The sequence below is a fragment of the Pavona decussata genome, unplaced genomic scaffold, assembly GCF_977016875.1.
Source record: "Pavona decussata unplaced genomic scaffold, jaPavDecu1.1 SCAFFOLD_45, whole genome shotgun sequence".
NCBI lineage: Eukaryota > Metazoa > Cnidaria > Anthozoa > Scleractinia > Agariciidae > Pavona > Pavona decussata.
In genome coordinates, this window is record NW_028145467.1 from 1,028,388 (window position 1) to 1,040,333 (window position 11,946).

General features: G+C 37.5%; 1 protein-coding gene across 2 annotated transcripts; it reads left to right on the forward strand.

Annotated features, from left to right (window-relative positions):
• Nucleotides 1-663: 663 nt before the first annotated feature.
• On the forward strand, nt 664-11,661 carry LOC146482565 (uncharacterized). 2 transcript variants are annotated; one of them, XM_085107034.1, is made up of 5 exons: nt 664-779; nt 6,723-7,077; nt 8,425-8,622; nt 9,249-9,306; nt 10,020-11,661. In XM_085107034.1, exons 2-5 carry the CDS (start codon nt 6,723-6,725, stop codon nt 10,036-10,038), a joined length of 630 nt encoding a protein of 209 aa, XP_084963160.1. In that variant the 5' UTR covers nt 664-779; the 3' UTR covers nt 10,039-11,661. The 2 variants fall into 2 exon arrangements, with proteins under 2 accessions (XP_084963160.1, XP_084963161.1); XM_085107035.1 differs by lacking the exon at nt 664-779 and adding an exon at nt 4,520-4,639.
• Nucleotides 11,662-11,946: the final 285 nt, after the last annotated feature.

Genomic DNA, 11,946 nt, shown 5'->3' on the forward strand with positions numbered 1-11,946 from the left:
TACATTTACAACAATGTTTACACAGATTAAAGCTGTTATGTCGAAGCCTTTATATTTTACCATTTGATAGCTAAACATTGACAAAAATCATGGCTGTGCTGTTCCGTTGCAAGGGATTTCGAATAGTTGAAGTAGAATCGATAGAGGTGTAACGTAAATGCAATGAAACTGTCGTGTCAGTTAAGGTTTGTCAACTTAACCCAGGTTACTTTTGCTCATTCGAACCTTGAAAAAGTTGTCCGCTTCCGATTACGAGAAGCGCCGCTTACAGGAAGTTATAAATGACACAGTTTGGTGTCCGCTAATGGGAGGTATCCTTAAGTGTAAGTTCGACTGGATCAAAGTGTCTAATAATGGGGCCTAGGAATGGTTTTCATACTTCTTCGTCCACAATAAGTTGTTTGGAGATATTTTGCTCCCGCGGAGGCAACTTTAATAACATGTAACTCTTCGCAGTTAAACGAAAACAGAGGGAACTGAATAAAAGAAGTTTAAAATAAATGCAAGTATCAATAACTTATTATACTTGAACAAAAAGAATGGAAAATTACCAAAAACATTCACTTCGGTAGTTAAAAGCAGCACCAAATCTCTACAAATTTCATTTCCTTGAAATCGTATTTTCGCACGCTGGTTACTCTTTAATAAATTTTAATTTGGTTTGGTTTCCATAGAAACGAAGATTTAAAATTCGAAACACAACTTGAGCCAAATTTCATCGAGTGGCAGTTTGTATGTGAAGGACAAGAAGATCGTCACGAATTTTCTTACAGATTAAGGTAAGAGCCACTTATTTCGTCTACATCTTCATCGCCTTTGCTTTGATCCGAAAAAGCCTTACGTTGCAATTAGTCTTTTTCATTTCAAAAGCCTCTTTGAAATTTTAAAACAACATTTTCAAGTCCAAATATGCGTCAAAACCAATTCAAACATCAGACCGCCCCTCTTAACCGCACACAAGAAAAATGTTGAAGTGAAAAGTCTACATTTCAAGGAAGAAAACTGTCTCATGATAAACACTTTCCTCAGAGAAAAGTAAAAGAATACGGCCGGGTAATTAGTCAGCTTTTTTAGCCTTTCGGCGAGAAAAAAATTAAATGAAAAGTCGACTGCGAAAATACTCACTTTCCATTGAAAATATTCTTTTATGTCTCATAACAGAAACACGAGCTATAAACAGTTGTTTTCCGCTCAAAAAATGTAATTCTTTCAAACATTTCGTGAAGCTTTTGCGAAACATCTTTAAATATTTCTTTCACTAATTCCGTAGCTAGGCAAACGCAATTTGAAATCAATATTTTATTAGCTTACTATGTTGCACTTTTTATATAAAGGCAGCTTTTTTGACAGAAAAAATTTCAAAAAGCAAGAAAGAAATTTATTACCCTTTATATGGAGTAGCTTCATACAAACGTTTTTACCCGAATTCATGCGAATTTTATACCCCAAATCTTAATCACACTTATTAGTATTTACCCTACGCGGCAAATACCGTGCATTCATTTTCATCCACTTTTGACTGATGTCAAATTACAGAGGCTTGTGGTTTATGTCTTCCGACAGCCGGTATGATTTTTAAGATCCCTAGAGAGCTTTGACCGAATCTCTAAACTTCACACACTACAAAAGCTCTGTTGCAAAATATTCTGTGCCGTATTTAATGAAGTCTTGAGTCATAGAGAAGTGTTCTTTAGCTTTACCATAGAATATGCATTTAAAATGAAAGAACACTTAATAAACTTTTATTGGCGGCTTGACAGCTTTAAAAGGAAGCCATCAACAGGCTCAGTAAAGACGGGTGGAAATTTTTTAATTTTGTCATACCCTGTCTTTATGAAACAAAATAGCAGGTGTTTTTTCTTATTGTTTAGTTTAGAATTAAAAAGGAAAACGATCTCTTTACGCACGCTGTGAATCTCGTTGCTAAGTGAATCAGAAGATGCAAATAAACACGAGAAGGGATTGCCAATACAAAGATCTATAATGCAATGAATATATTGTTGGTTTTCAAACGTGATGTTTAATTCTGTTCTTATTGTGGAACTTACCATACCGCAGATATTATGAAGTGATTGTCAGGCCTTCCTAAGGGAAGGGGGGAAAGGACAGCTCGAACCGGCATACGTCTACAGCACATGGTTCAAATCAACTTTCATCTTTTGACATGACATAATTTCAATTGAATTTGTATGGAACATTGCACTCTGCCAATTAAACTCCGTTTGCATCGTCGTCAGAAGTTCTTGTGGAGTTCAGGTTTTTGGTTTTTTTTTTTTTTCACTAATCTACCAATGTTATTCATTTGGAATTTTGGTTCTTCACATTCTATCCTTGTGAGTGACATTTACAATTAAAATCTGCAAGACCACTATGTTTAAGGAATAATCACAAAAGAGAAAATGATTTCAACATGTTTTCCTAATGCAGACACTTACAGGAAATCGTCTAACATGGGTGCATCAGTATTAATATTTTGAAAAGTTTAGCCAGTTGATTGTGGAAAGTATAATTTTGGGATTCCTTAACGCTAGGAGTCTACTGAAAAGCCGTTCGCCGTTGTCAAATGAAAATATCAAACGTTATCATCATCATCATCATCATCACCATCTCATGTATTTTAACATTCACAGAACTGGAAGCATGTTCTTGAATTAAGTCACCTGCCGCGTCCTTAGATCTCAAGAACGTTCCCCGCGAATCTGGCCATATGACGTCTTTCATTGGGAACTTCCTTTTTTTTAACTACTTTTTGCTCACGTAACTACTTTGAGTGTACCGACTTCTACATTTTGCTAAGCACGTGCTGCCCTTTGGCACCTAACAGCTTCCGCATTACACTCTCGAGAGTTCCCGAATGCACTCCGAGAACATCCAGTATGATGTTATACTGTGACACACTGAAACCCTGTTTATTGCTGTCGTTATTATTATTATTATAGTTATTATCTCTTCAGTAATTTTGATCAGTTTCCTCCTTAAGAGCCGACACCAAACCATTGTCCTAAAGCGCTCAAGGGATGTTTTTTTTTTTACTTGATGGATAGCACTTTGCGCAGGATGTCATTATTATTATTATTACTATTTTTCTTTTCTGGACCTCGAAAAAAAAAACGATCGCAGGTGATTCACGCAAACGCCTGGTATTTCACTCTTCATAAAGGTCCAAGAAATGACTTTTATCAGACCAAAAATATAACATACCGCAAACTGTGGATAAATTAACTCTATAGCAACAAGAGAACAATGAAAACCAAACTTTACCGCAAACAGACGGCAGCTACTTGGACACAAATCTGTAAACAAATGTCATTTGCCTTTAATTTTGCCACCAGATATTTATTATTACTGTAGGGAATCATCAAAAAAACCAACCATATTACGACTCAAACCAACATGCCATTGTTTATATTTTAACAATAGTTTGCTGGTGGTCAAATCTAATCACGGAAATGGGAAAGTAAATTCGAATAAAAGTTTCTGACAACATTCCGGCCGAGTTTTCTCTTTAATTATGTAGTGTTTGTATAAAAGTATTTTTAAAATACTGCTGAGCCTGAAGAACGAACAAATTTATAACTCAAACTCGCAGACACAGATATTCGCCGTTTATGCAAACGATTGTGAGATTCCCTATTTCACCGAACTATCTCAACGACAAAACTACATATTAACCCTATTTTACAGCGATGTTTCTCTCTTGGGAATAACGAAAATCGATCGAGCGTCCACGAAAGCGTCAGGAAAACTCACGGAAAGAACGAAAGGAATGCGATGACGGGTTAAAAACTGTCTACATCTTACAAAAGATTTACTGACAACATAAAAAACGACAACAGACAAACAATAAACAAATCGTAATTTCTGGGCTGTAAATGGTACCGAAATCATGTTTATTCAACGAGCGTCATGTTCTTGAATATCCCCGCGACGTTCTGTTAAATGTTTAATACGGCAAAGATATAAACTTCAGTTTACGTCTTCGGTCTTCCGTTTGGTTGTAAAGCTATATTTTTCTCAGACGGTCTCTATCGACTATAAGAACAATTATTAGCTTAAAGAAAGAATGACTCGACAATAAAGAGTGATCCGGGTTGCAACATAGCCGCATCAGCTTCACAAGCGGTGCCAAAAGGAAGTTTATATACCACCTGCCATGAATATATAATTGAGTGTTGGAATTGTTCGTAACCTGCACGAAACTGAAATCACTCTACTATAGAGAGGTAAAGCAGTAACCTGTAGCGATTTGTAATACTGTAATTTAGTGCGGCACAATAGTCTTCGGGCTTCTACAGGGAATTAACGGAAGAGTGAAATTGCTGCCAATTAATGCGTACAAACAAACATTTCTGTTTCTCGTAGACGTATACTATTTGCTACTGCAACATATAGAACGACTTTACAAAAACATCTTATTTTCTACAGTGTTTTTCAACTTTTTTCCCGGTAAAATATCTAAAAATTTCATTTGCTGAAAGTTTCATGTCATAAACACACTGTATTTTCTACAACAAATTAAAATTAACTTTGGTTTCCATAGAAACGAAGACAAAATACGAAACACAACTTAAGTCAAATTTTACAAGTGACACCTTGTGTGCAAGGCGAAAAAATATCACCGATTCGACATTTTGCAAAGGTACAATCACTTTTTTCTTGCATACTTTTAGTGACTTTATTCTTAATTACCGAAAGACAATTTTTGGATTTTTCTTTAAAACGCATTTCAAGACATATTTTTTAGAAGGTAATCCTGTCTTAAAAAAAGCAGTAAAAAAGTAATCATATATCGCTATTCCAGGACGCCAAACTCAGTAAAACAAAAAAAGATCTTAAGTCTCAGAAAGCTTTTGACAGGTTCAGATAAGGTTGAAAGTTTCACTAAGGCGCAAAAACAGAGAATTTCGTTTAGTCCACGTTGTTTTTTCTTGACATTATACAAATTTTTCACACTGCGTCCGGTAAGCACAAGCGAGATGCAGCTTTGGAGTGAGATTTCACTGCCACTTTATCACATAACTGCTTTAAGCATCTATTTAATGGACTTTTTACACGCTAAATATAAAAGCGCTCGTTCTAAAAAGCGTTTTTATATTGCCATGTATTTTAGGAATAAATCTTGAACATTTTGCGTGAATTTTACCCAAGCGAGGATTATTATTCATGATCTGAAGGAACATGTCAAACCGAAGGTGAAGTAGAAGATGACCGTATTCTCCTTCCGGTACAGGATTAGTTGTTGTACATTAGTCCAAAATAACAAGCTCTGTTTTGTTTTCACCAGAAACTTTAAATTTCTTTTTTTTGATATTTACAAAGTTTGAATTAAATTTTCCATGCCACGTTTCTGGTATGTTTTAAAAAAATCCTTAAGGAACACCTCAGGTTCACTGGAATCGGATCCAGCTTTCAGCCTCGGTTTAATTAAATTTCTTGCCATCATCAAATTAAGACTCAAACCTTACTTTTATTAGTATAAATAAAAGCGAATTGAACCACGAGGCCATAGCAAAACATAGCAATGTTTGTAGTAAGTTATTGCTAAGTTACTGGACCTCCTAGGTGTTTTTCAAGGGAAGAATTGAATATACAAACGAATTTGATACCACTGCAACTCTGTCATCCGAAAATTCGTTCGATCCATATACTTTAATTTTAAGCCCCCTCCACATTAGAACCTATTTAGGCTAAAATTTTAAGTTAGGTTCTTAGGTGGGATTACTGTAAAAGTTTATAGGTAGACACTGCTGAATTAAGATCATCATCTATTTAAAAGTAACTTGACATAACTTTTTTTTCTTTCAAGCTTAAGTCCCATGTCGGATGTCTATTATGTTTGCCATTCAAATAATTCCCCAAGTATTTGCAAGTACTGTACTCTACTTCAGTACAGCTTATAGGCACTGCTCTATGGTACAAATAAAAATATATTGTATAAAAATATATTGTATTATACTGTATTATGAAATGATATTTATGATATATATAGTATATTCAGGTGAAATTCATATGAAAATATAAGAACCTATCTAAATTTGCTTTAAGTACCATTTATATAAGAACCTATTTAGGCTAAATTGAAAAATTCAGGTTCTTATACGTGGGCTATTACTGTATTATTAAAAACTGGATCATTGTATAGTGCAATTCCAGGGATTTGAATAACCTAGCGGCCATGGTATACGAGCAATTATACCATGCCACAGAAATAGCGACCATTAAATTGTCTTCTAATTGTTCTTGCAAAGCGAAATCAGCAAGATATAGCAATATTTTTTAATTGTTTTTAATACTGATAATAATTATACCACTCACGCTTGTTGGTTATGGGATGATTATAGTCAACTCGGCGAGTATCTATCATCTCATATCCAACGCGCACTCTTGGGACAATTGTTAAGTATTGCAACTCTGAAATTACAGGATTGGACCACAAACATAAAGTATTCTTTTCTAATACTCTGAAATTCGAGTCATTTTAATTCTTCGAAGAATTCTTCAATGTTGTTATCTGACAATCACACGGGATGTTATAAAATATATATATTGGTGCTCTCGCCCAACAAGCTTTATTAGGTGTTTCATTGGCCAAACTGTCAACGGTTTGGTAGCTGTCATTCAGGAAATTCTCTAACTGTATGATTTTGGTAGGTTATAAAATAGTTTTTGCTGCATTTTGGGTTTTTGGTCGGCATTGGGAACTAACGTCAAGGTATTTGCAGATGTTGCCAGGGAAAGCTATACCCGCCACCATGTTGTTCCTAATGTTCGTCCGATCAGGGTTCACTTCTACTTCTACTTCAGGGGTCAACCCCTCACCTTCGGCCACTAACCCCTCTACGCCTGGAGCTACACCCTCAGCCACCGTATCTACAAATTCATCTGCAGGTGGAGGTGGAGCGAGCCCGTCTACCCCTTCAGCTTCAATCACGACTCCAACAAATGCTTCTGGTGCAATGACTTCCGTAATCAGCACTATGGGTGGCGGGAGCCAGGGTGGAGTGACCCCATCACCAAATCCAACGACCTCTGGAGCTCAGACTGTCAACATGACGGCTACAGTGTCTGTTGCTGACGGTAAGTGGAATGTTGTAAATCCAGTCGGTGTCTACTATTACAAGGGACGGACATTATTTTGGAGAGGGGGGGGGGGGGGGATGAAAAGCAATAAAGCCCAAATAAATTGTTTGCACATACACACACAAAATTGTCAGTAGGAGAATGCAACCGAAAAAAAAAACAACAACAACGACGCAGAAAAAAATTGTTTGTGTTGAAAAAATCCCCCCCCTTCAAAAAAGTAATGGTCTGTCGCTAACAATACAACACCACCGACGATGACTCAATGGCTGAAGAAAGTGATCAGAGATCATACGAAAATGCATCACGAGTTCGGTTTTATTGAACGTGTAGTCTGGATTTCATATGATCGCTGAAGCTCGCCCAACCTCGTTCTCTGGGTCTCTCCTTTTCACATCCCTCGTTCCCTGGGGAGAGGAGACACCCCGGGAACGAGGTTGAAGCTCGCCCAGTTTTCGTTCTGGCAGCGATAGTGTTCATTTGTAAAACAGACTTTACAGTACATATAAGTAACCTAAAAACTGGAAAATGTTTCACTCAATATATTAATTTTAAGTAAATAAACAAATAAATAAATAAATAAATAAATAAATAAATAAACAAACTAAAAAGGAACAAACGAATTGTAGAACACTACCAGAATTAAAGCCCAGTTCTTAACAGAAGGGTCGAGTGTTCAAGTTTAAAAATACTCAATGTTATCCACTTATCGACAAGGTGAGAGAAGAACTGTGTTACTTGCAGACAAAGTCCATGAAATTAATTTGTTTGGGGCAACAGTCTTCAAAGGTTTCCTTAAAGGAGCTATGTCACCCCTGGCGCATGCACGGGTTGATGAGAAGCACTTTGAAATTGTGGCCGAATTTTTTTCAAGTACCGTCGGAGAGTCCAGGAAGCTGTTTTCATCTGTTTGAATAGCTGAATGTTTTATCTACAAAGGTTCTTTGGTACTTACAGAAGCTGTTTGTTGCGAGATTTTTGAAAGCTCTACTGCGCATGTGTCCCAGCTGACATAGTCCCATTAAAGGTCCGTTCGATTGGCGGTATTCCGGAATAAGACTTCGTACAGTGATTGTTGAAAATCCCTCGTAAGGTTTTTTTTGTTTTTGGTTATTGGAATACAAAATAGATTTTCAGTATCGTGTGGTATCAACAGCTTGCAGAGACGTCTTCAAACTTTTGCTTAAAGCAAGCAATCTAGAGGCTATTCTGCTTATTCTTATTCCGAAAGACGGTCAATCGATGAAGCTCATTTCTATTGCTTCTCATCATGTTTCATCCTGTTTCACCAACAGCATACTCCTTAAATATTGTATCATTTCTCCACTTTTGTTATTTCTTCAGTTGTGTGGTATGAGTGGAGAACAGAAGATCCGAGTAAGTGTAAAGAAAAATGCTGTGATGCGGGAGGCGGCTTCACTTACCAGATAAGAAACTGTACGATAAACAGGCCGCGATGTGACCTCAACAAATGTGAGAACTATGGTGTCATCAGACGAGAGGTTTCCTGTAAGACCGCCTGCGATTGTATGTCCAATGCAGGTAGGTCGTTATTAAGTCCCAGAAAAATGTTGCAATATTTCTGCTAAACAAAATTTTACTGTGTCCCGGCATTCGTGGACATTGTTAACCGCAAATTTCTGGTCTAAACACAGTCAAAATTATGCAGTGCATGTAAAGCGTTAGCCTCGCGTCATCGTCATAAATATACAAAATGTGTATGTAAGGCCAAGTCTAAATTTGTGAAGAACTCTTTCGTTGAACTAGCGATCTGTCCAGAACTAGCTTGATTTAGTAAAAAGTTTTGGAGAACAGCGAGTCGCTTCAAACTAGCTTTGCAAGTCCAAATTATGGAATAAATATCTTGTGCCACTCCAAGAGAACATCAAGATCACGAGTGGGGTAGATTGAACTAGTATACAAAAAGCGCTTTCCATTTGTGATCTATTGGTGGGGCACACCGGCCAACTTTTAAATGGAATGTACCACTTTGAAAGGCTGATTCTGCCAATTCTTTTTTAAAAGAATGGTGTCCGTAATCTACAAGTAATTGTAATTGGTACACTTCAATTGTAATTGTAATTGGTCGACCCAGTTTTGACAAATGGAACTGAGCGCTCTTGATAAACTACTCAAACTTGTTATTTATTTTCCGTTTTATTTTTAAGGGAATCTCGCTCCAGCACTCAAAACAATCATTGCAACTCTTCTCATCTGCACTTTGATGTAAGTAATTCAATATTCTGCGAGATATGTCCAGAAATGCACGCTAATGAGATTCATGGACAGTATGATAGACATCACAAGGTTCCCCTAACCATAATTCTGTCAAACACGAAGTCATATGAAAACGACAAAAAGGGCCTGTTTTATATGAGGTACCCAACATCAGGGTTAAGTGCATTTCTGGACATAATATTCTGCTGGAGGCACCCTGTAAACCGAATTAGAAACTGATGTCTTAACCTGCTATGGTCTTATAATTATGAGATTTTAAGGCGTATTTAATTCTGTGGGCATTAAGAGTGCCGATTTTAAAGGGGAATTTTTGCTCTAAACTTTTACGACATACGACCTTTATACTTGCATGGTGTCGCTGTATCCCGGTATGCAAAAAAATAATAATAATAATCATTTTATTCAAGTGTCAATGTCTTTAGCACAGAGCACTAAGTTGGACACTTTCCAGATCAAATTAGAATTTAGAAATGTTGTTTTTTTAGGGAAGGGGAAAACCGGAGTACCCGGATAAAAACCTCTCGGAGCAAGGATGAAAAACAACAACAAACTCAACCCACACACATTAAAGCACATTGATGGGAGGCGAGTGCTCTCACCACTGCGCCATCCCTGCTCCCCAACCTATAGAGGTTGGGATGTTACATAGTGTACTCATTTTCCCTGAGCTAACGTTGTCTTGGCTTACTTTGGCATATTAGAGTAAACATGAAGCCCTGAAGAGAAGACCGGATGATGACTGAAGGAGAGATTTGTCTGCTGTAAACGTTTAATGTGCTGTAGCTAAATTTTTGTGTGTGCTTTTGGACTCGCTATTTTTAGTGGACAATTGTCGACTTTCTTGTGTAAATGCATTAAGCTAGTATTATGGAAGCACGTAGCTGGAAAACTGACTTCTGACATCGTTGCACCATTTTCTTTTCATTTTTTGAGCCATTGAGCTAAATGTCAGGAAGTGCAGTTTGAATCTTAAGTTAACATAAAACTTTAAACAGTGTCGTCCTTCCTTTTCAACTGCTAAACACAAAGTTTAAGAAAGGCTCAAAAAAGACAAATGTTAAGAGGGAATGGGCAAAGAAATGCTGGTGTCTCAGCAAACAGAATCAGAAACAGCTCTCTGCTTGTCGGAAGCATAAAATATTTCCGCAACAAATATTTTGAGTCTGCGCATGTGGAGGAACATTTAGAAGCAATGTTATCGCATCAGCGATTCTGCCAAATGTTTCCTCCTTTTGGGGGCTGTGCTTTTTCTGTTTTGTTTGTTTGTTTGTTGAGTTGAGTTGAGTCTCAGTAAGAGAAATTAGAGCGCTTTTGGCCTGTTTAGAAGGAAGTCGGGTAGCTCTAGGACCAAGGACCTTAGTGAGCAACCGAGGCAAAGTCTTCACGTGTTTACAGGTAGAGACAGCTCAAGGGCCAAGTTGCAGTTAACTCGGTAACCACGTTATTTGTATCGGCCTAAGAAGTTTTCAGTTTAACTCTACAGAAAATGGTAAACACTAAGACTTCTGGAGAGTTTCAAAGGCTTTCGGCTATCAAATTAGAAAAAATTCACTGTTATTCAAAAGAAATATCTCACCATAGAAAGTAAGTTTCAGTTTGATTCATGCAAATAATTAACGTCGAAATTAACCCGCTATTGTCGGTAATAAGTTCAGATGCCGCTTTGGTTAAGGCGGGTTATTCCTATCTGTCCGAGTGTCGTGTTTACAGGGTGAACAGTTGTCCCGCCGGCTGGAGTAACTATCGAATACAGGGTAACCCTAGCGCTAGGGCAACCGTAGCCGCCTTGTAACATGGGAACACCAAGGCAGCCCTCTTGCTAAAGTCCCTTGGCACGACTGGCACTAGGGTTATGTTGCTTCTATGTAAACAGGCCCGAAATGTACCCCCTCCATCGACGGTTTGTGTGATACTCATCATCTTTTTAAGTGTAGGAATCTGCTGTCAGCAATAATGTGAAATGAGCTTCATGAACAGGACCCACTTGCGCTCTGAGGACATAGCAAGAACAACGGCTGCAAAACAACAACGCAAAAAACGACTTAGGTCATTTTGTTCTTAGATTGACGGCGGTATTTAATGTACTTGTCACAGAAGTGATACAATGTTTAAACAGTAGTTATAGCTTATCGCGTCACTTTCCAGCGACCATTTATACACTGAAGGTCAAAGTGCGAGCCACTAAAAATAACTCCTCCTTTTATTAGGAATTCATGTATCAGGTTATACCTGAACATTTCTTTTGCTCTGTAAATTCTCCACGCGTATTTATGCATAATTTATTAGTCAAATTGAAGCAGCAAGAGTTTTGTAACTTTTAAAATAAACGCCACATCTTATTGATGGTTGTCTGATATATTCTTTTCCCTGAGCCGAATCTGAGCTAGAACGTATTAACCCTAAGTCGCGAATTTTAGATTCACACCGGGAGCGTTTTTCATTTGTTCGGAAAAACAGGCTGCTCCCAAAGGAAATCAAATGGAACGGTCTTTTTCACTGGAAATTTTTTTCCAGAATCGTCGGAATATCACCGTACCTTCACCACTTTATGCTCTTTCATGAGATGCGATTTGTTGCCCAAACTTTACAGTAGAAAGGACCGTTCCAATGTAGCAGTCACGCAGCAAA

Excerpts from the sequence above, each read along its gene's own strand:
- LOC146482565 (XM_085107034.1), top strand. The coding sequence starts at position 6,723 with ATGTTGCCAGGGAAAGCTATACCCGCCACCATGTTGTTCCTAATGTTC. Across the intron at positions 7,078-8,424 it reads TACAGTGTCTGTTGCTGACG|TTGTGTGGTATGAGTGGAGA; the intron begins GTAAGTGGAATG and ends TTATTTCTTCAG. Across the intron at positions 8,623-9,248 it reads CGATTGTATGTCCAATGCAG|GGAATCTCGCTCCAGCACTC; the intron begins GTAGGTCGTTAT and ends TTTATTTTTAAG.